At 39.0% G+C, this 18,821-nt stretch overlaps 1 protein-coding gene across 4 annotated transcripts in view; it reads left to right on the top strand.

The window, feature by feature from the left end:
* lrp5 (low density lipoprotein receptor-related protein 5) overlaps window positions 1-18,821 on the top strand; it is a 184,423-nt gene that overhangs the window by 104,516 nt on the left and 61,086 nt on the right. For all 4 annotated transcript variants that reach the window (XM_069899872.1, XM_069899880.1, XM_069899888.1 and 1 more), the window contains 2 exons: window positions 2,651-3,047; window positions 3,218-3,389. In XM_069899872.1, the coding sequence (XP_069755973.1) occupies window positions 2,651-3,047; window positions 3,218-3,389 (569 nt within the window). The remainder of the gene's footprint in view (window positions 1-2,650; window positions 3,048-3,217; window positions 3,390-18,821) is intronic.

An 18,821-nucleotide genomic window follows, 5' to 3' on the forward strand; every position in this document is an offset into this window, starting at 1 on the left:
CATTGCTGTATTCTCATGCTCTCTTCCATTTTCCAAGTTGACATTATACATTTTTTTGCTAATGCTAAGGCTATCATAATAAATCTTTTTTGTGCTTTATCCAATTTGAGGCCTAATTCCTTACTTCTTATATTACTTAGAAGAAAGATCTCTGGATTTTTGGTATGTTACTTTTTGTGATTTTATTTAATATCTGATTTAGATCTTCCCAAAACATTTTCATTTTCTCACATGCCCAAATTGCATGTACAGTTCTTCCCATTTCCTTCTTACAGCAAAAACATCTATCTGATAATGTTGGATCCCATTTTTTTAACTTTTGGGACGTGATATATAACCTGTGTAACCAATTATACTGTATCATGTGTAACCTTGTGTTTATTATACTCTTCATAGTTCCAGAACATAACTTTTCCCATGTTTCATTTTTTATCTTTATGTTTAAATCCTTTTCCCACTTTTGTTTGGATTTATAGCTTATTTCATCATTTTCCTTATCTTGCAGCTTGATGTACATGTTCGTTATAAATCTTTTAATTATCATTGTGTCTGTAATCACATATTCAAAGCTGCTTCCTTCTGGTAATCTCAGTCTGTTTCCCAATTTATCCTTTAAATAAGCTTTCAGTTGATGATATGCAAACATTGTACCATGAGTTATTCCATATTTGTACTTCAACTGTTCAAATGTTAATAAATGATTTACCAAAAAATAATTTTCCATCCTTTTGATTCCTTTTCTCTCCCATTCTCTAAAGGAAAGGTTATCTCTTGAAAAAGGGATTAGTGGATTTTGCGTCAATAGTAATTTTGGTATTTGGTAATTTGTTTTTTTCCTTTCTAAGTGGATCTTCTTCCATATATTGAGTAAATGATGCAGTACTGGTGAGCTTTTATATTGTACCAGCTTTTCATCCCACTTATAAAGTATATCTTCCGGTATCTTCTCCCCTATTTTATTTTATCTAGTTCTATCTTAGTTCAGTCTGGTTTTTCCCTTGTCTGGTAAAAATCTGATAGATACCTTAATTGTGCTGCTCTATAATAATTTTTAAAGTTTGGTAACTGCAAACCACCTTGGTTGTACGACTCTGTTAATCCTCGGTTTCCCCCCTTTCCACAAGAATTTCCTTATTATTCTCTTTAGTTCATTAAAGAATTTCTCTGTTAAGGGAATTGGTAACGATTGAAATAAGTATTGTATCCTTGGGAAGACATTCATTTTAATGCAATTTACCCTCCCTATCAACGTTAGCGGTAATTCTTTTCAATGTTCTAAGTCTTCCTGTAATTTCTTTATTAGTGGCTGATAATTTAATTTGTACAGGTGGCTAAAGTTATTATCTAACCTAATACCTAGGTATCGGATTGCTTGTGTTTGCCATTTAAATGGTGATTCTTTTTTAAATTCTGTATAATCTGCATTACTCATTGGCATCGCATCACTTTTATTTTGTTGATCTTGTACCCTAGAATTTCTCCATACTCCTTCAATTTCTTATGTAATTCTTTTATTGATATTTCTGGTTCTGTTAAGTATACTATGATGTCATCTGCAAATAAACTGATTTTATACTCCTTCTCCTTTATTTTTATCCCTTCAATGAACTTGTCATTTCCACATTTTCATTGTAATTGAAGATTAACAGGTCTTCGTAATTAGTTTGTGTGATTTTTAAGTAAAGTATACAGGTACGCAATCCTTTATCCGGAACCCTTGGGGGACAATGTGTTCCGAATTTTGGATTTTTCCAGATTTCAGAACAGAAGCCAGCTGCCCCAGATTTCCGCCCACCCAAATTGTGCTGCAGTATCCACCTGCTTCCTGTCGCGCTAGCATCTCCCTGCCCCCTTGCCCACCTGAGTCGCGCTGCTGTATCCCTTTCCTCCCCCCGCCCACACGAGTCACGCTGCCGTCTCCCCCCGCCCACCTGAGTCGCGCTGCTGTATCTCTTTCCTCCCCCCTCCACCCACACGAGTCACACTGCCGTCTCTCCCCCCCTGCCCACCTGAGTCGTGCTGCCGTCTCTCTCTCTCTCTCTTCCCCCCGCCCACCTGAGTCACGCTGCCGTCTCTCCCCCCGCCCACTTGAGTCGCACTGCTGTATCTATTTCCTCCCCCCTCCACCCACACGAGTCACACTGCCGTCTCTCCCCCCTGCCCACCTGAGTCGCGCTTCCGTCTCTTTCTCTCTCTCCTCCCCCCCGCCCACCCGAGTCGCACTGCCATCTCTCTCTCTCTCTCTCCCTTCGCTGTACCACCACCAGGAAAAAAACTGCCAGTTTTTGGAGCTTTCCAGATTTTAGATATCTGGATAAGGGATTGTGTACCTGTATACAGTATTATGCCAAAGGAAAGAAGTTCAAAATTACCTTTAATTTTATTTTGTAAAAAATATGCCAAGATGAAATTGCACACATGCTGCCCCATTTTAATAGGATATTCTGTTTAAATGTGTTCATTCCCATTTATTCTCGAATGAATCGGAAAGACGTTTTTCATTGTTCCCATATGTGTGGAATGGAGGGTGTTCCATATAGTTTTCTTTCATTTGGCAACATAAGAGGTCAGAATCCGGGGGTAATATACTTTTACTGATTTGAAATTCTAAGGAAGCGTCACAATTAATATTTTTGCTGTCTTATGACAGGTGCTGAAGAGGTGTTGCTGCTTGCAAGAAGGACAGACCTGCGACGTATCTCCTTAGACATGCCTGATTTCACAGATGTCATTCTTCAACTTGATGATATTCGGCATGCAATAGCAATAGACTATGATCCAGTGGAGGGATATATTTACTGGACTGACGATGAAGTCAGAGCTATTCGCCGTGCATTTCTAGATGGTTCAGGGGCCCAAACATTGGTGACCACAGAAGTTAATCATCCAGATGGAATAGCTGTTGATTGGATAGCACAGAATCTTTATTGGACTGATACAGGAACTGACCGCATTGAGGTGACTCGATTTAATGGCACATCTAGAAAAATATTGATTGCAGAAGGTCTTGATGAGCCTCGAGCAATTGTCCTTAATCCAGTAACTGGGTAGGTGAACAAATTTTTATTTAAATCAACATAACAAATAAGATTATTAATTACATTTCATATTTTAAAGGTTAAAAATTTTAAGTTTAAGTATTATGGAATGCTTCTGTTAATTAAAAGTTTTCTGTTTAAAAAGAATCAGAACATTAACGGTATAAACATTCTTCCAGCTATATGTACTGGACGGATTGGGGTGAAAACCCGAAAATAGAGCGTGCAAACCTTGATGGCTCTGATCGAATAATTTTGGTAAATACTTCTCTGGGTTGGCCGAATGGCTTGGCACTGGACTATGCTGAAGACAAACTCTACTGGGGCGATGCCAAAACAGACAAAATTGAGGTAAGTTCTGAAAGGGGATTTTGTTGTTGATGTAACACCATTATCAATGAGATGAGAGTACTTATTGGACCATGAATGAAGCGGTGGTGCGTGAGGTGAATATTGGGCAAAATATTACATCAAAGCCATTTCTGTTTTCTATCCAGCAAGTAGGGAAGATGTTCTGAATTTAAATTTCATTAAGACTTCACATGAACTGCAGAGGTGACAACATGAAAACACAATATAATTGTAAGATTTTAAATTTGCAATGCATAAAACTTTGAAGAAAAACTATGAATAAAGTGATTGATCTCATTCCTTTCTGCAGGATAATTTCAAACATGAGGCATCAACATATGTTACAATAAAATAAAATAAAACCATCAGATCAATTTGGCACCCAGAGTTCATTTTTTTATCAAAGCATTCGGTCTTCAGGATTGTCTGTTAAATTTGTCGTGGCAACCTCAGTAGCTATTCCTGGTAGCTTATTGCACTCGATAATTACTGGCAAATTGAAAAAAAATCCTGCTTTACACACTATCTTATTCTTAAATGCTTTTTCTGCAGCTGAAATGCAGCAATTCTATTAATTTAGCTGCCATAACCTGATTAACTTTCTTCCAATGAAGGCCGGTTCCCTGTCAATGTTTAAGTGTAGGTTAGATTTGGCCCTTGTGACCAAGGGGATTGGGGGGTATGGGGAGAAGGCAGGAACCGGGTACTGATCAGCCATGATTATAATGAATGGCCTACTCCTACACCTATTTTCTGTTTCTATACCACTCTTCTATTTAATGCATACTTCCACTTACATTTCCAAATTAAAAAGTTGAAATGTATTTGCATGAAACTGTGATCTCCACTTATTAGCCAAGTAACTTAAGATATTTGATAAATATTTCACAAATGAATAATGCCAAGTAAAGTTTAGCTTGTGGCTCCTTGAGCTTAAAATTGTCACCTTTAATGTTTGTATCCTGATTTAATGAAAACTACCTCTTGGTGTTCACATTTTGAATTTCCTCTTGTTAGAAAAGCTCTGGCAAATAATAAATTAAATGCAATTTTGGAAGTTGTACTGTAGTGCTGTTGTCAGAATATTAATTAATATATAACTTCCTGAAATTCAACCATGTGCTTTAATCTACTTTAGCCTTGTACAGAAAATGTTATATTTCATAACCTCAATATAGTATATAAAACATACAAAGGTATATTTTTAAGTCAATTTCATTGTCATCTGATTGTACAATTACAACCAGGATTCTATGGTCCTTGGTGCAAAACAACCAGACATAACACATATACAGACAAGCAATACATATGCAGGACAAGTATTATATCTATTTAAATAAAATAAATAGATCTCGTTTCGTGAAAATGAGAGTCTCGGATGGTGAGTGCGAGCTGTTCCTTGGGTCTTTCAATGTTCTCACTGCCCGTGGGAAGGAGCTGCTTCTCAGCCTGGTGGTACTGGCTCTGATGCTCCTGTATCCATTTCTCAGTGGGAGCTGCTGAAAGATGCTGTGTGCAGGATGGAAGGGGTCCTAAATGATTTCGGTAGATCATGTTGATGGCGGTGGAAGGAGACTTGGAAAGTAGAAATATTAAGAAAATATGGCTAAACAATCATAGATGAGTTACAGGCATATTTTACTGTATCTTCGGTGTTATGTTTCATTACCTTGATGTGAATGGTATTTGCAAATGTGGTAAATAATAGAAATATTTACCAACACCCTGTCTTCCTCAAGATATCATATGCTAGGATATTGTGAACTGCACAGTTAAATAAAAATAAAATTATATTCCTGTGGCACTTCTACCCTCTCAAAATGAATTAACAACTTGAAATTCCACTTGCAATTCATTGATGCAATTGAATTTGGGAGGTGACAGGAATGATGACAGCTGTGGTAGCTTGTAAAAGTTAGTTTGTGATTGAAGCAGTGCGACTTATTTTAACCAAATGTTTCTTGGTTAACTATATTTATATGTGTTTTATAACCATATAACTGTTTACGGCGTGGGAACAGGCCATGTCGGCCCTTCAAGTCCACACCGGTTAACTTGAACAACTCCACCAGCTTCCCCCTCCTACTCTCCCCCCATAACCCTCCAACCCCTCACATCCATGTACACAACCAACCTTCTCTTAAATGACAGAAGGGACCCTGCCGCAACTATCTCTTTTGGAAGATCATTCCATTCTGCCACCACTCTCTGAGTGAAAAAGCATCCTTTAATATTTCACCTAAAGTTTTGCCCCTTTACCCTTAACTTAAGCCCTCTTGTTCCAACCTCCCCTGCCCTCAGGGGAAAGAGTCTATTTACGTCTACTCTATCTATTCTCTTCATAATTTTAAATACCTCTATCAAATCCCCTCTCAGCCATCTTAGTGTATCAAGCTTGATGGTTAGAAGAACTTCCATATGAACTGAAGATTAACTGCGTGGCTTCATAGGAGGCTTCGTTATGTGTGAAATTTCAAGCAGTGAAACCAGCAGTTATTTTTCTTGGCAGTAACTTTTGCATCTGTGCTGTTCAGTTGCAACACAAAGAATCTAGTCACTTCATTAAAATCTTGTATTCTGAAGAAGCCATTTGGCACAGCTTGTCAAACCTTTTGTTACAATAGGCTACAGGGCTTCCCCAAAAGTTTTGGCATCCTGTGGTACAATTGTTTGAAACTGCCAGCTCTAAGGATTTTTTTGCTATTAAAAAAAATTGTTGTATATGGGATTCATTAAAATTTTGCATGGTGTGTGCATATTGACTGATTTATGTTAAAATAAAATTATGCACATGGAAACTTTTAAACCAGATTCAGATTTATTGTACAGTACATGGATTAAGTAAAAGCAACAGGCTTTGGTTTTCTTTGCCTTTCTGGTTCTGCACCACTCATGACTGACAAAATTCTCCCTTCTCCTCTTCCGATGTCATTTTTAATACAATTTAACATTAGTGCCAAACATCTGCAGAAATAAAGTGTAATACCATATAAAGACACAGATTTGTTACATAGTTGTTCATATTTCTGTTGTGTCTGCATTATCGATTGCCCAACTAAAACAAAACAAATACTCCAGCTCTTTTGAGATGCCTGAGCTGTTTGTAATATTGGTTTTATGAAAAGCATAGCAATTAACTTGTATTGGAATGTGTCTAGAAAAAGCTATTTTGTTTAATGTCTACTAAACTTTAATTGTGATCAGGTCAAAAAACTGATTTGTTGAAAACAATAGCAGGATTAGGCCAATGAAAATGAATGTACTCAGAAATTAGCCGTCAAAAACAATAAATCTTGGTACTTGGCATCATGAGTTGTGCAAATACCTGCATCGACTGCGTACTGCAGCTTGACCACTGAGGATTGGGTGACTTTGATTTTGGAGTGTTGTCTGTTTTGGTTGAAGAGTTTCCTATTAGTTCTCCACACCCCTGGAAAATTTGTTGGAGGTGAGATTAAAACAGAAAGATCAAGAGAATTCCTGATGCAATAATGCAACTTGTTTAATACTTCAATATGTTTGCTAAGGCCTTGCACTCAGACTTTGAAGAACATTCCCTTCTACCAATCTGCCCTCTCTGCACTACCCTGAGCTCCAACTTAAAAATTCATGCTGAGACCCTGGAAAACATCAACCACTCCCCATATCTCAGGAGCCACCTCTTGGTGAATGTGTACATCCATACTGACATTCATCATTGCCTTCGGTACAACAAAACATCATTAGGTCAATTGAGGAAAGGTATTTGAAGATCAAGACCAAGCACGTGAAACAAAATTTAGTCTACTAGGCAGTAGTGATTCCTACCTCCCATGAGATTCTGAGACCTAGACCACCTACAGTAAACATCTTAAGGCACTGAAAAAAGCTACCAATCATATCTCTGCAAAATCCTCCAAGTTCATGACGAGGTTCAACATCCTCAGCCAAGCCAACATTCCCATAATTGAGGTCCTGGTTACTCTTATTCAGCTACATCAGCCAAGCCATGTTGCTTGTATGCCCAAAGCCAGACTTCCATAAAAAAAACTCTATTTTGTGGTCTATCGTGGAAAGAGATTATCAAGTGGACAGTGTTATGTACTCTCATTTTTCTGTTCATTTTCAATTGTGTGGGACCGACACATTAAGACAACAAATTTAACAAAGCCCTGCAGGCTTTGGAGAGTGACTGTGAACTAACAGCAGGTTGAGGACCATGTGTCCCTAAATTGGATACATTTGAAAAGAGAGGCAGGGGCCCAGGTGCGGAGACTATGTGACCAAAGGATTCAAGTTTGAGGAAGCAGTGCTCTTGGAAGTAATACAGTTCTAAATGTAGCCTCGTGTGTGGTTATAGACAATCTGTCTGATTTCCCCATGTTATAGGGGAATGAGTGTGGCCATTTTGAGGAGTCAGTACTTGGAGAAGCATCCTCTGAAGGGATACTGTGCAGACTGTTGCCTTGTGTTGTGATAGACAGTGTTTGATTTCTCCAGGTTATAGGCAAATGAGAATATCACTTGGTGACCAAAAGGTGTCACTTTGATCAGATGACCCATGGAAAGGGTTCTGGAAGCAGAAAAAATACTGCGTTTGTATTGTGACCATTGTGAGGGTTACTTGAATTCGGCTGACCCACGACAAATGTTTTGGAAGCTTTGTGGGCATCATTTGCTTCATGTCCCCTACGCCAAAGAAAAGGGGAGTTTTGGTTGTCGCTTGTCTAAAAAGGATATTTCCGACAAGGATTTTGTGATATTCTGATAAGATAAATATTCTACCTCCCTGGACTCTCCCACCCTACTTTGTGAACTGCTTCACATTAATCTAAGCCTACATATCGCATCAATTTAAAACCTATGTGTCAATATTGGATGTTCTGAGACTGAACTTTGAACTGCCTTTTGAGAATTGGGACTTAAGCTGTAGTGGCTTGGGGGTATTCCACACACACGTAAGTATATTTGTGTACAGTTTGGGGATAAGTTTAGATAAGTTAGATAAAGTGTTATATTATTGTTGATTAATAATTCAAATATTATTTTAAATATAACTAATTTCTATTGCTGCTGTCTGATACATAACAACAAAGAAAGATTGAAGAACTGAAAAAGTGCAATATGTCCACTGACTTCTGCGAAGCTCTGGCCCATTATCACTCAAAGTGAAGAAGGAGCATTGGGGTGGATTTGAAAATTGAGTTCATGTATTGAGGGCATGCAGAAACCCGTTTCAAGTCACAAAAGAAGTCCCCCATCTCACAGACTAACTACGTTCTGCCTCATCTGTAGAGTTCTGCATATTGTCCTCATTAGCTTCCTCAGCTGGAGTAGGTGAGTTATGTTCAATCCCAAAAGACTGCGTCAGAAGGAGAATGCCACACAGAAAGTAGCAACCATTCTTCCAATGGACTTGTCTCCATGGAAATAAAGTTTTCATTACCTGATGATCCATGATCTGGGCTAAATTGATCTTAGTCAAGAAGACAGGATTCATCTTTCCATTGGTTGCCAAGTTAACTAAGCCACTTTTGCTTCCAACCTTGACCATTCCTATCTTTTTCAGTGTCTGTAGAACCTCAGTGCACTTTCTGATCTACTCCTTCACAACCTATGCTTTCTATTTCCCTAACCTCCAGCTTCCTTTCTCTCGTCCTCCTCATGAACATGATCTTTTCTGCATATTTCTTTTCTTTTAATGCTAACCGCTTTAAGTTGTTAAATTGTTATTCACAACAGTGCTCCCAGCATATTTTGTTGCAGAGTCTCATCTTTGCCACCTCAAATGTCCCTACATTCCACTATGGTACCCTATTAAAGGCTTTTTGGATATCTGAATACATTACATCTATATCAGCTACCCTTACTTTCTCTATATTTCCTTAAAAAAAATCAATAAGGATGATCAAGCAGGACTTTCTTTTAGTTTACTTTTTGGTTTTTAGTGTTGTCAGGAACTGGCAAAAGAGAATACTTGGAGTATAAAGGGAACTTCAGGTTTTGAGAGGTCCCAGATTGTCAGACATGGAGGCTTGAGGGCATAATTGGCAGATTTAGTGAAGCCTGGTTTTAACATGGGAAGTCTGAGGAGAAAAAAAAGTCAATCTATGTTTATTACAAAAAAGGGATATTGCAAGCGTAATCTGCCGTGATTTTATTCCCTATCACACAACCTTTTCAATTATACATGCCACTTGCCTTCTCTGGGCTTCGGAGTTCTCCCAACTTGTCCAGAAAGTATTTTTGCCTTTTGTGTGACAGCTGCTGTTTTTGCCAGAAATATTTCTCCCACAATCTCTCTCCTCTTTGATTACATTGTGAACAACACAAAGCAATGTTTAAAATATTCAAAGAAGCTAATTTTACATTATTTTTCAGCTGATGAAAACAGGAGCCATGTCGTTTGTACTTCTGTCCACATGGTGATGGACATGTGTTTCCACACAATGAATTCCTGTTCTCAACCACATGCATCATTACAAGTTCTTACCTTTTATTCTGCTACAGTACTTTGAAACCAAGTTGCTAGCTTTCAAGAATTTTGATACTGTAAGTACACAAGGAATTAGAAAAAAAACTGCAGGTGGAAAGTGTAAATATTAGTAATAAAATGTAGCAGCTTTGAATTTAAAAAATGCCCAATCTCTTGTAATTTTAATTTAGTTTAAAATTGATCTCTGCTTGTTATACACTCAGGCTCTCACTGGCCCTCATAATATTTCATCATCCTCTGACTGCAGACTCTCATAGTTCATCTTGGCATCTGTATTTTCTTTTAACGAGTACTTATGAGAGGGAAATGTGCTTCAGATATTCACTGGATACTCCGGAGGCATCAGTCAGGGATTTGGCTATCAGTATATCATTTTTAGGAAGAGACACTCTCTTCTGTCAAGTGATTAGCAATGGCAGTATGTTGGTAAATTGTTCCAAATATTTGTCAAAAGTGTGCCTGCTTAGATTTACTGAAACCTTTCAATTGAATGCAGGTTTGGAATCATAATCCCGTTCTGTATAATGACAGGCCGAAGAAGGTAGCCTGCTTTTCAATTTGCCTGTTAATTAACTTAATCAGCAATAACAAGTTACTGATTTATGCCTTTATAGTGCACCAAAATGCCATCTGATAGTTAACTGGGGAATGTTAAAGAGGAGAAAATCTTCCGCTGAAGTAACACCAACCAGTTCTGGAATGACCCATTGCACTCAGATAGGTGGAATGTGAAGAAAATGTACCTCTCTGAAGATGATGGGGATAAAGGAAAACTTGGATCTGAAAACAGCATCAGTCAGCTTATGCAGGGGTAACAAGTGAACAGGACTTGGAGTGGAGTAGGGCATAAGCAGCTGAGGCTTTGGAAGACCTCAGGTTTATGGAGAGCAGAAAAAGGGAAGCCAGCCAGGAGTGCCAAATCTAAATACAATGAAAGGTTGAATAAGAATTTTATCAAGAGTTAAGCCCCCCTCCCCCCCCCCCCCCACCTCCAAGTCTAGAATTAGATGATGTAAAGAATGTAGAAATAGACAAATTGAGGTTGGAAAGAGTATCCCTCCAATTTAGATAATCACATGGGAGAGGGATTGAGTGAATGGATAGGAAACACAATTGACTGAACTCAATACTTTGTCTTCCCAATATTGAAATGGAAGAAATTTATACTCCTCCTCTATTAGTTATTGGACAAGCAGTTTCACAATGTAGAGACAGTGGAGCAGTCAAGATAGATAGTGGTGAGATAAATGTGGAAGGAATTAGCAAATGTGTGGAAATTGTTATTCAAATTTTTGATGTGAAACATTGTTTTTATCTCAACACACCATTATGTAATTTTGCACATGTTTGAATGGATGTCTTTGTGTGACATTTCCTTGCATATTTGTGGTGTGTTTTCAGCATCCAACTGGCCCACTGATGTTAACAACAGTTCAGCACCCAAAGTTCAATTCCAGCGAGATTTTCAACCACATTACTCAGAATAATCCCTGGAGCTGAGAAGAATCAGCTGTTAAATAATGTTCATTTTCAGCTTTCAGAATTGTTAAGGACTCAGGCACATGCCTTCTTCAGTCAAAGGCAGGGCCGTGCACAACTATCTGTAGAACAAAAATAAAATCTTCATAATCATTACCCACATTAAGATTCCAGTTGTCACATCTTTAAGAAATTTCTGCAGATCTCCTTCAAAATTAAAGGATCAGAAATCCCAGATAAATTCATTTCAAAAAAGAAGAGATTCTATAATCAGAATCAGGATTTATTGTCGTGAAATTCGATGTTTTGCGGCAGTATCACCGTGCAAACATTCATATTATAACCATCTTACAACATTACTATAAAAAATAATAATAACCATAGTCGGGCATGAAAAGTACGGCAGTGTCTTTTGTTCATTAATTATTCAGGAATCTGATGGCAGTGGGGAAGAAGCTGTTCTTGTGCAGTTGAGTGCTCATCTTTAGGCTCCTGTACCTTTTCCCCGATGGTAGCAGAGTGAAGAGGGCATGGCCTGGGTGGTGGGGGTCTTTGAGGATAGTGGCTGCTTTTATAAGACACCATCTCTTGTCAATGTCCTCAACCCTCTGGAATTTATTCTTGACCCGAGAGTTGGTGCCTCCATACCAGGCAGTGATGCAACCAGCCAGAATGCTCTCCACGGTACACCTGTAGAAGTTTGAGAGTCTTCAGTGACATACCGAATCTCCTCAGACACCTCACAGAATATAGCAGCTGGCGAGTCTTCTTTGTGAATAAATCAACGTGGAAGTTCCAGGACAGATTGAGATGAGGACGCCCAGGAATTTGAAGTTCTTGACCCTCTCCACTACTCGATGACTGGTTCGTGTTCACTTGACTTAATCCTGAAGTTCACACCTTGGTTTTGCTGACATTGAGCGCAAGGTTGTTGTCATTACACCATTCAGCGAGCTGATCTATCTCCTTCCTGTACACTTGCTCATTGTCGTTTGTGATTCTGCTGACAACTGTGGTGTTATCGGCAAACTTTTAGATAGCATTGGAATTGTGCCTGGCCACACAGTTGTGGGTGTATAATGAATAGAGCAGTGAGCTATGCACACATCCTTGGGGTGCACCTATGTTGATGATCAGTGAGGAGGAGACGTTTTCAATTCATACTGATTCTGGTCTTCCAATGAGCAAGTTGCAGAGAGGGGTACAGATCCCAAGAGTTATTATTGCAGAAATTTATTAAAATGGGAGCAAGATCAATGAGCCACTAAAATTCTTCTCCACTTTTCCTCGCAGCTCTGACCTCAGTAAATAGCTTTTAAGGACTGATAGTTTACTTGAAGCCTGTACAAATTCCATTGCCTCCCTTGTAGGAAAGTTTAGGGGAGATGTCAGAAGTATGTTTTTTATTCAGAGTGGTGTGTGTCTGGAATGTGTGGCTGGGGATTGTGGGAGAGGCTGGTTCAATGGGGATATTCAAATTACTCTTGGATAGGCACATGGATTTAATAAAAATTGAGGATTATGGGTGTGAGGAAGGGAAGTATTAACTTGTTGTGGAGTTGGTTTACATAGGACGGTACAACATTGTGGGCCGAAGAGCCTGAACTGTGCTGTAATGTTCTGTATTTTATGTTCTAATTCTGTCAACCCCTTCCCATTGTAATAGTTTGTGATCATTCCTTGCCAACGCTCCCATTGCTGAGCAAGTGTTAGTTGTATAACACTTTTATATGTGACCTCACAAGGACAGAGCTGCAAGAAAAGAAATGTTGAACCCCTAATGTCTGCTCTTCTCCATTTAAAATAGTGTTGCAAGAGGCAGCCCATGAGTATTTTTTTTAATTGGGGGAAATAAATTAAGCAAATTCTCCTTGAGCTTTGTAAAACTTTAGAGAGACATCTGAATACTGGAAAAATGCTAGACATGAATCTGTTTCTTCAGATGAAGAACAGCATATGGATGAAAAATATGACTGAGGTGGGAGGAATACAAAGAAAGGACAGGAGATACCAGAGGTAATGGAACAGGAAGGGATCAGAGTCATTGTATATGGCTGTGAGTTCAGTTGGATTGAAGAGAATGGAGTCCTTACTACCCAGGCAGACAAGAATTAAAGGCAGTTCTAGGGTAGAGTTGTCAGAAAAGCGGCAGATCGTTCAAGGTGATTGGGGATTATCTTTGTTTAAAATATAGGCTCTTGGTAACTTTTGTGAGAGGCATTTTTGTGTACTGTGATGGAAATAGAAACTCAGGTTCTCGCAAGAAATGGGAAAGATGGACACAAAACTTCAGATTAATTAAATAGTAAACTATTTTTACTATTGATATGTTTTGCAGTAATTTATGTGTTTAATTTTAAAATGGAGGTTGAATATGTATTAAGTTGTTTATCATTCATATTCTTGCACAATATTTTGAGTGCATTAAAATGAAGTAGTTCGAATGCTCTACTGTTTAAAACTTCTGATTTTCCCCCTTCACATCTTTCTGGGTTTCTGCATCTTTCTCTTTAAAAGCCCTGGACGAAAAAAAACACTGATAGACTGTGTAGGGCGGGGCAACAGCAAACATTTTAACGTTTTCTTTCAATGTGCAGAGGAAATGTTGCACTCCAGGGATTATAGCTGCTGAATGACTTAATCAAAAGGAAATTGCTTTGGGTTTAGTCTTGTGTGCTTATAGATTTGTATAGACATCTGGAATTGAACATTGCATATTTAAACATTTTAAAAATCGTGATTGTACTGCAGCAAAATCATTAATTAAGTCAAGCCTTACTTTTGAAAGCATTCATAATTAAAATACTGAAAGTGTCATGATAAATTTAGAACATTTGAAGTTTAAAGAATTTTTTTATATCAGAATTCCTTCTCCTCCCACCCTTGACAATTCTTTACAAAGTAGCATTTTCTGTTAACTGTCTTCCTCAGAATGATGTTCGTATTGCACATTCTTTTTTTTGGAGCTTTGTTGAATCCAAATGACATTAGTACTCAATCATGGCTGCAGAAAGAGGCTCGTCTTTCGGAGCTTTTCATTGACCGATGTGATTCTGTGGGAAAGGAAGCTGTCCTTTTCTTGACGGGAGGTGACCCTCACCTTCTTCTCGAACAATGAGGGCATAATGGGGGCCTGATTGGGATCTGTGAGAACCCCCACAGTCTGCCACACACTCCTTTTAACAGAAAGCTCTCACACTCATTCAACAATCTTTTATTTCAGCATTTCTTTTTAGAAATTCTCCACAGTCATTAAAATGTGCTATTTTTAATCGAAATCCATTTCTTAAAAAAATGGTCAAATTTTGAGCAATAAAAACAAATGTGTTTCTTTTGTTTTAAAGAAAATAGAAAACATGATCATGAATAATAAGACTGCAAATACCATAAACAAAAATATATGTCTTTTTCTATTCATTTGGAATATAATGCTGTACATCTTTAAAATGTTCATTGTAGAGATAAAATAAACATACGGTCAGTTGATTGAAGGGACCTGAATATGCCTTGTGGCATTTGGAATGTCCCTATTCAGTGCCTGAATGACTATAAATGGAAGACTTTTGGTTGTGCAACTTCCCTCCCAGGCTCCCTGGGTAGCTATCCCTGTGCCTAGGAAAACTAATTTTCTGAAAAGAACCTTGTTCCTACTGGCAAACTGAATCATTGCTGCAACAGCTTTTTTTCTTCCAGTCCTGAGAGAAGTCTGTAGACTTAAATTTCTTCACCAGCTGTGTACCTCCTCATTCTTGTGCCAAAGGGCCCACTTGAGGGGAAAAAAAAACAAACAGATGCGTATTTCTCTAAATTTAATGTCCAAAAATAAATGTGGAGAGCAACTTCAGCAGGACCCTTTGGTTTCCACCTCTAGCTAGTTTTTGGCATGTATCCAAAGATGGTTGCCTGGAAATTCAATGCTTTAACACTGATTTTTTTTTTAAAGATCAAGCAATTGAAAATTGATTTTCAAATGCTTTTGAAATTCTTCCATGCTCTCAAAGTCACTAATTTCCATAATCTCTTTAACCTCCCTGTGCTAAACATGGTAGCACTGTTGTGTGGATCTAGGAGAGTGGAGTCAGCGCTGCTCTGGAGGGTTCAACCACTCGGACCTGATACTGGCGGCTCCATACAGGCATTAAACAGTTTGTCCGAGGAGCCAATGGTGTTTTTAAACTCTAATCCTGTAACCACGGGTCTGTGTCCAAGATGGCAGCGGGCAAGCAGTGGACCCACGCAGGGCACCAGAGACAAGGAGAACACCCACACTGTTGAGAAGGAAAGGCTTAGGAGACAACCCTACAGGATGGTGACGGGAGACGCAGCCATTGAACCTGCTGTGCTGGAGACTGGTATTGAAGTCTGGATTCGAGAGGATGCGGAGGGCAAGAGAGACAACTGAAGGACTTCAGACGCTGAAGGCTTCCTAATTGTCAGATGTTTGTTGCCAATGGAGGTGAATCCACAGACACTCAGTGACTCTGAAGGGACTCTCATATGCTTCTCTTACTCTCATACCATAAGGGACACCGGGTGAAACTAATGGCAACTCTTGGTCTGCCTTCTGCCAATTTTGTGCAATATTACATGTTCTGTACTATTACATGACAATAAAGGAATCTTGAATCTGCATTGATCTAATTCTGGCTGCTTCTACAACCCCAATATAATTGTTTTAGCATGGTTATTGTTGAGGCTGTGCTTCTGAAACTTGTCCCCTAAACTCTGCATCTTGATCTCTCCATCATCCTCTAGGAAACTCATTAATTTCCTCCTCTTTAAATAAGCTTACAATTACCTAACTCCTATGTGCAACCAGATGTTAAATTGTATTTAATCATGTAGCTTGGAAATACCAAAGGATGTGCTCCTGGAATGGTAGGAAGCATTGCAAAATAATTTGATTTGCCTGTAATGTTAAAATGCTGGAGACCCAGTTTGGCCATTTTCATGAGTAATCTTGTTACTTTGTCTTCACCATGTGCCTTTTTCAGTGTATTTGTAAACCCAAAATAGCACCCATGTTTGTGGCTTTTTGCATGCTGCCTGGAAAGCGCGCAAAACTAAGTTTTTCATTGGATCTTGGGGTATGTGACAATAAACAATTCCCTGTTAAACTTGACATATCAATCTGAGTATTGTGTTGGTTATTTAAATTTCATTTTACAGTACAGCTCTCGTGGAATAGTATCCTAGATTACTTATTTGTTCCATTATTTTCTCTCTGAATAACAAATTTTTGAGGTGAAACGTAATTGTAGAGCAGGTTTTATTTTGCATGCTGATCTCTCAAAAAAGATTCATTTTTAAAAATAAAATCCTGCCAGTTAAGCTAAATCTCTGCGCGTCCAAATAGGAAAATATTTAATGAGCCATGGCAAGTGTTGCTGATCACTTTCCAAAATAAAAATGGATAAGTTTGTCATTTGGGGTGCTTTGCAGTGCATGTAGTAAAATGGGGAGGTCACCTAATAGGAAAGCATCTGGAATAAGCGATTAATTAAACACTCCCTTCTCTGAGCAATGCGAAGGAAGTTTTGAATGAAGTTCCTTATGTCAGGAGCAGGCTATCTGCACTTGCACTTGCCCCATGTGATAAGTACCTGATTACACAAGTGCGCCCACGAGCGCTGACTTGCTGAGAAATACCATCTCAGTCCTAAATGGTGAGACCCAACCCTAAGCTTTGTGTGATGATCAACTAGTATGTGCTCTTCCATGAAACAGCTGAATAAAAACACTGACAGCTGCCTGAGCCAAGTCACCGGGATCGGGTGACCACCTTTTACAAATGATAAACAAGTGGGTCACATTCTGTAGAAGCAAAGATTTTTCTTTATGTGGTCATACCCATGAGGAGGTTTTACAACCTGGGGAGTCTTCTTCATGTGCAGACTCTCGCCCTTATGGTTTGAATTTATTCTAGATTGTGTCTTCCAGTGAGTACTTGTTTATTTTTGCAGATTAAATATTTTTTTCCTCTCTCAGCCAATGTTACTCAAGTCAACACAGATTGACATTTAGCATTAGAAGATTCCTGATGCAAGTACTAAGCAATAAGACCTCTTGTTCGTCTGACAGAGAGGAGTTTGCATGAACACTATTTACGTATTGTATCTGGTCTGGGTGAATAGGACAGGGTACTCATTCATAAAAGTGAAATGAGCTGAGGCAGGGGTGATGATGGATCTTGTGACCTGTGTTCCTTTACTGCCATTGCCATTCCCATGGCTGCTATCTCTGCTGAGGCACTCTGCTCTGACTCCTGTTATGGCACATCTGCTGCATCAGTGTACTTATGGCCCTCTCCATGCCTGTGTTCCCCTCTCCCATATTGCTGCCTGTGTTTGTTTTCCTTCCATTGTGGCCAGGCATATTTCCTTAGTAATACTCTATAATCACCCATGCTGTGCAGCGCTCTTGCTGATACCCAGTGGAATGGTGCAGCAAGGATGGATGATGTGAGGCCTAGGTATGATGTAAAGCATGTTGGAGTTCAGAGGAGATGATGGTTAGATCCAGTATGATGTGTGTTTGGTGGGGGGGGAGGGTTGCGTGGGCTAGTGAACCTCTGTGGGTGATGCTCATTGCAGTTTAGGGCGAGGGGAGTTTCAAAGCAAATACTTGTCCTACAGTCATTCTGTCTGATATTGGAACTAGATCTTTGTAGATGGGGATCAAAATGGGTCAGATATCACTCAACTTCCCCGGGTAGCTCAGAGTCAGAATTTTATTGTCTGAATGTGTCACAAAATTTGTTGTTTTGCAGCAGAATTATGGGCGCAACTTACATTTTTTAAATAAATAAATAAATAAATTGGTGCAAAAGAAGAGGAAAGAGTCAGTAGTTCATTATCCATTCAAGAATCTGATGGCGGAGGGAAGAAGCTGTATTTGTACCATTGGGTGTTTATCTTCAGGCTCCTGTACCTCCTTCCTGATGATAGCAGGGTGAAGAGGGCATGGCCTGGGTGGTGAGGGTCCTTGAGGATAGAGGCTGCTTTCTTTTGACACTGCCTCTTGTAGATGTCCTTGATAGAGTAAAGACTGATGCCCATGATGCCTGGGTTCACAACTCTGTGCAATCTTTTCCTGTCCTCTGCATTAACACCTCCGTACCAGACAGTGATGCAACCAGTCAGAATACTCTCCATGAAATTTGTGAGACTCTTTGTTGACATATCAAAAAATCTCCTCCAAACTCCTTATGAAGTAGATATACTTCACGAGCCTTCTTCATGATTGCATCGACATGGAGGCCCCAGGATGGTGACAGCCAGGAATTTGAAGTTCTTAAGCCTTTCCACTGCTGACCCCTCGATATGGACTGCTTTGTGTTCTCCTGATTTCCCCCTCCTGAGGTCCCCAATCTGTTTCTTAGTTTTGGTCACTGAGTCACTGTCTTTCAGGAAATTTGAATTCAGAAAAATTCAAATCAGTTTAAAAACCATTATAAAAAGCAAAATAATTGAAAAAGT

The sequence above is a fragment of the Narcine bancroftii genome, chromosome 1 (assembly GCF_036971445.1).
Source record: "Narcine bancroftii isolate sNarBan1 chromosome 1, sNarBan1.hap1, whole genome shotgun sequence".
NCBI lineage: Eukaryota > Metazoa > Chordata > Chondrichthyes > Torpediniformes > Narcinidae > Narcine > Narcine bancroftii.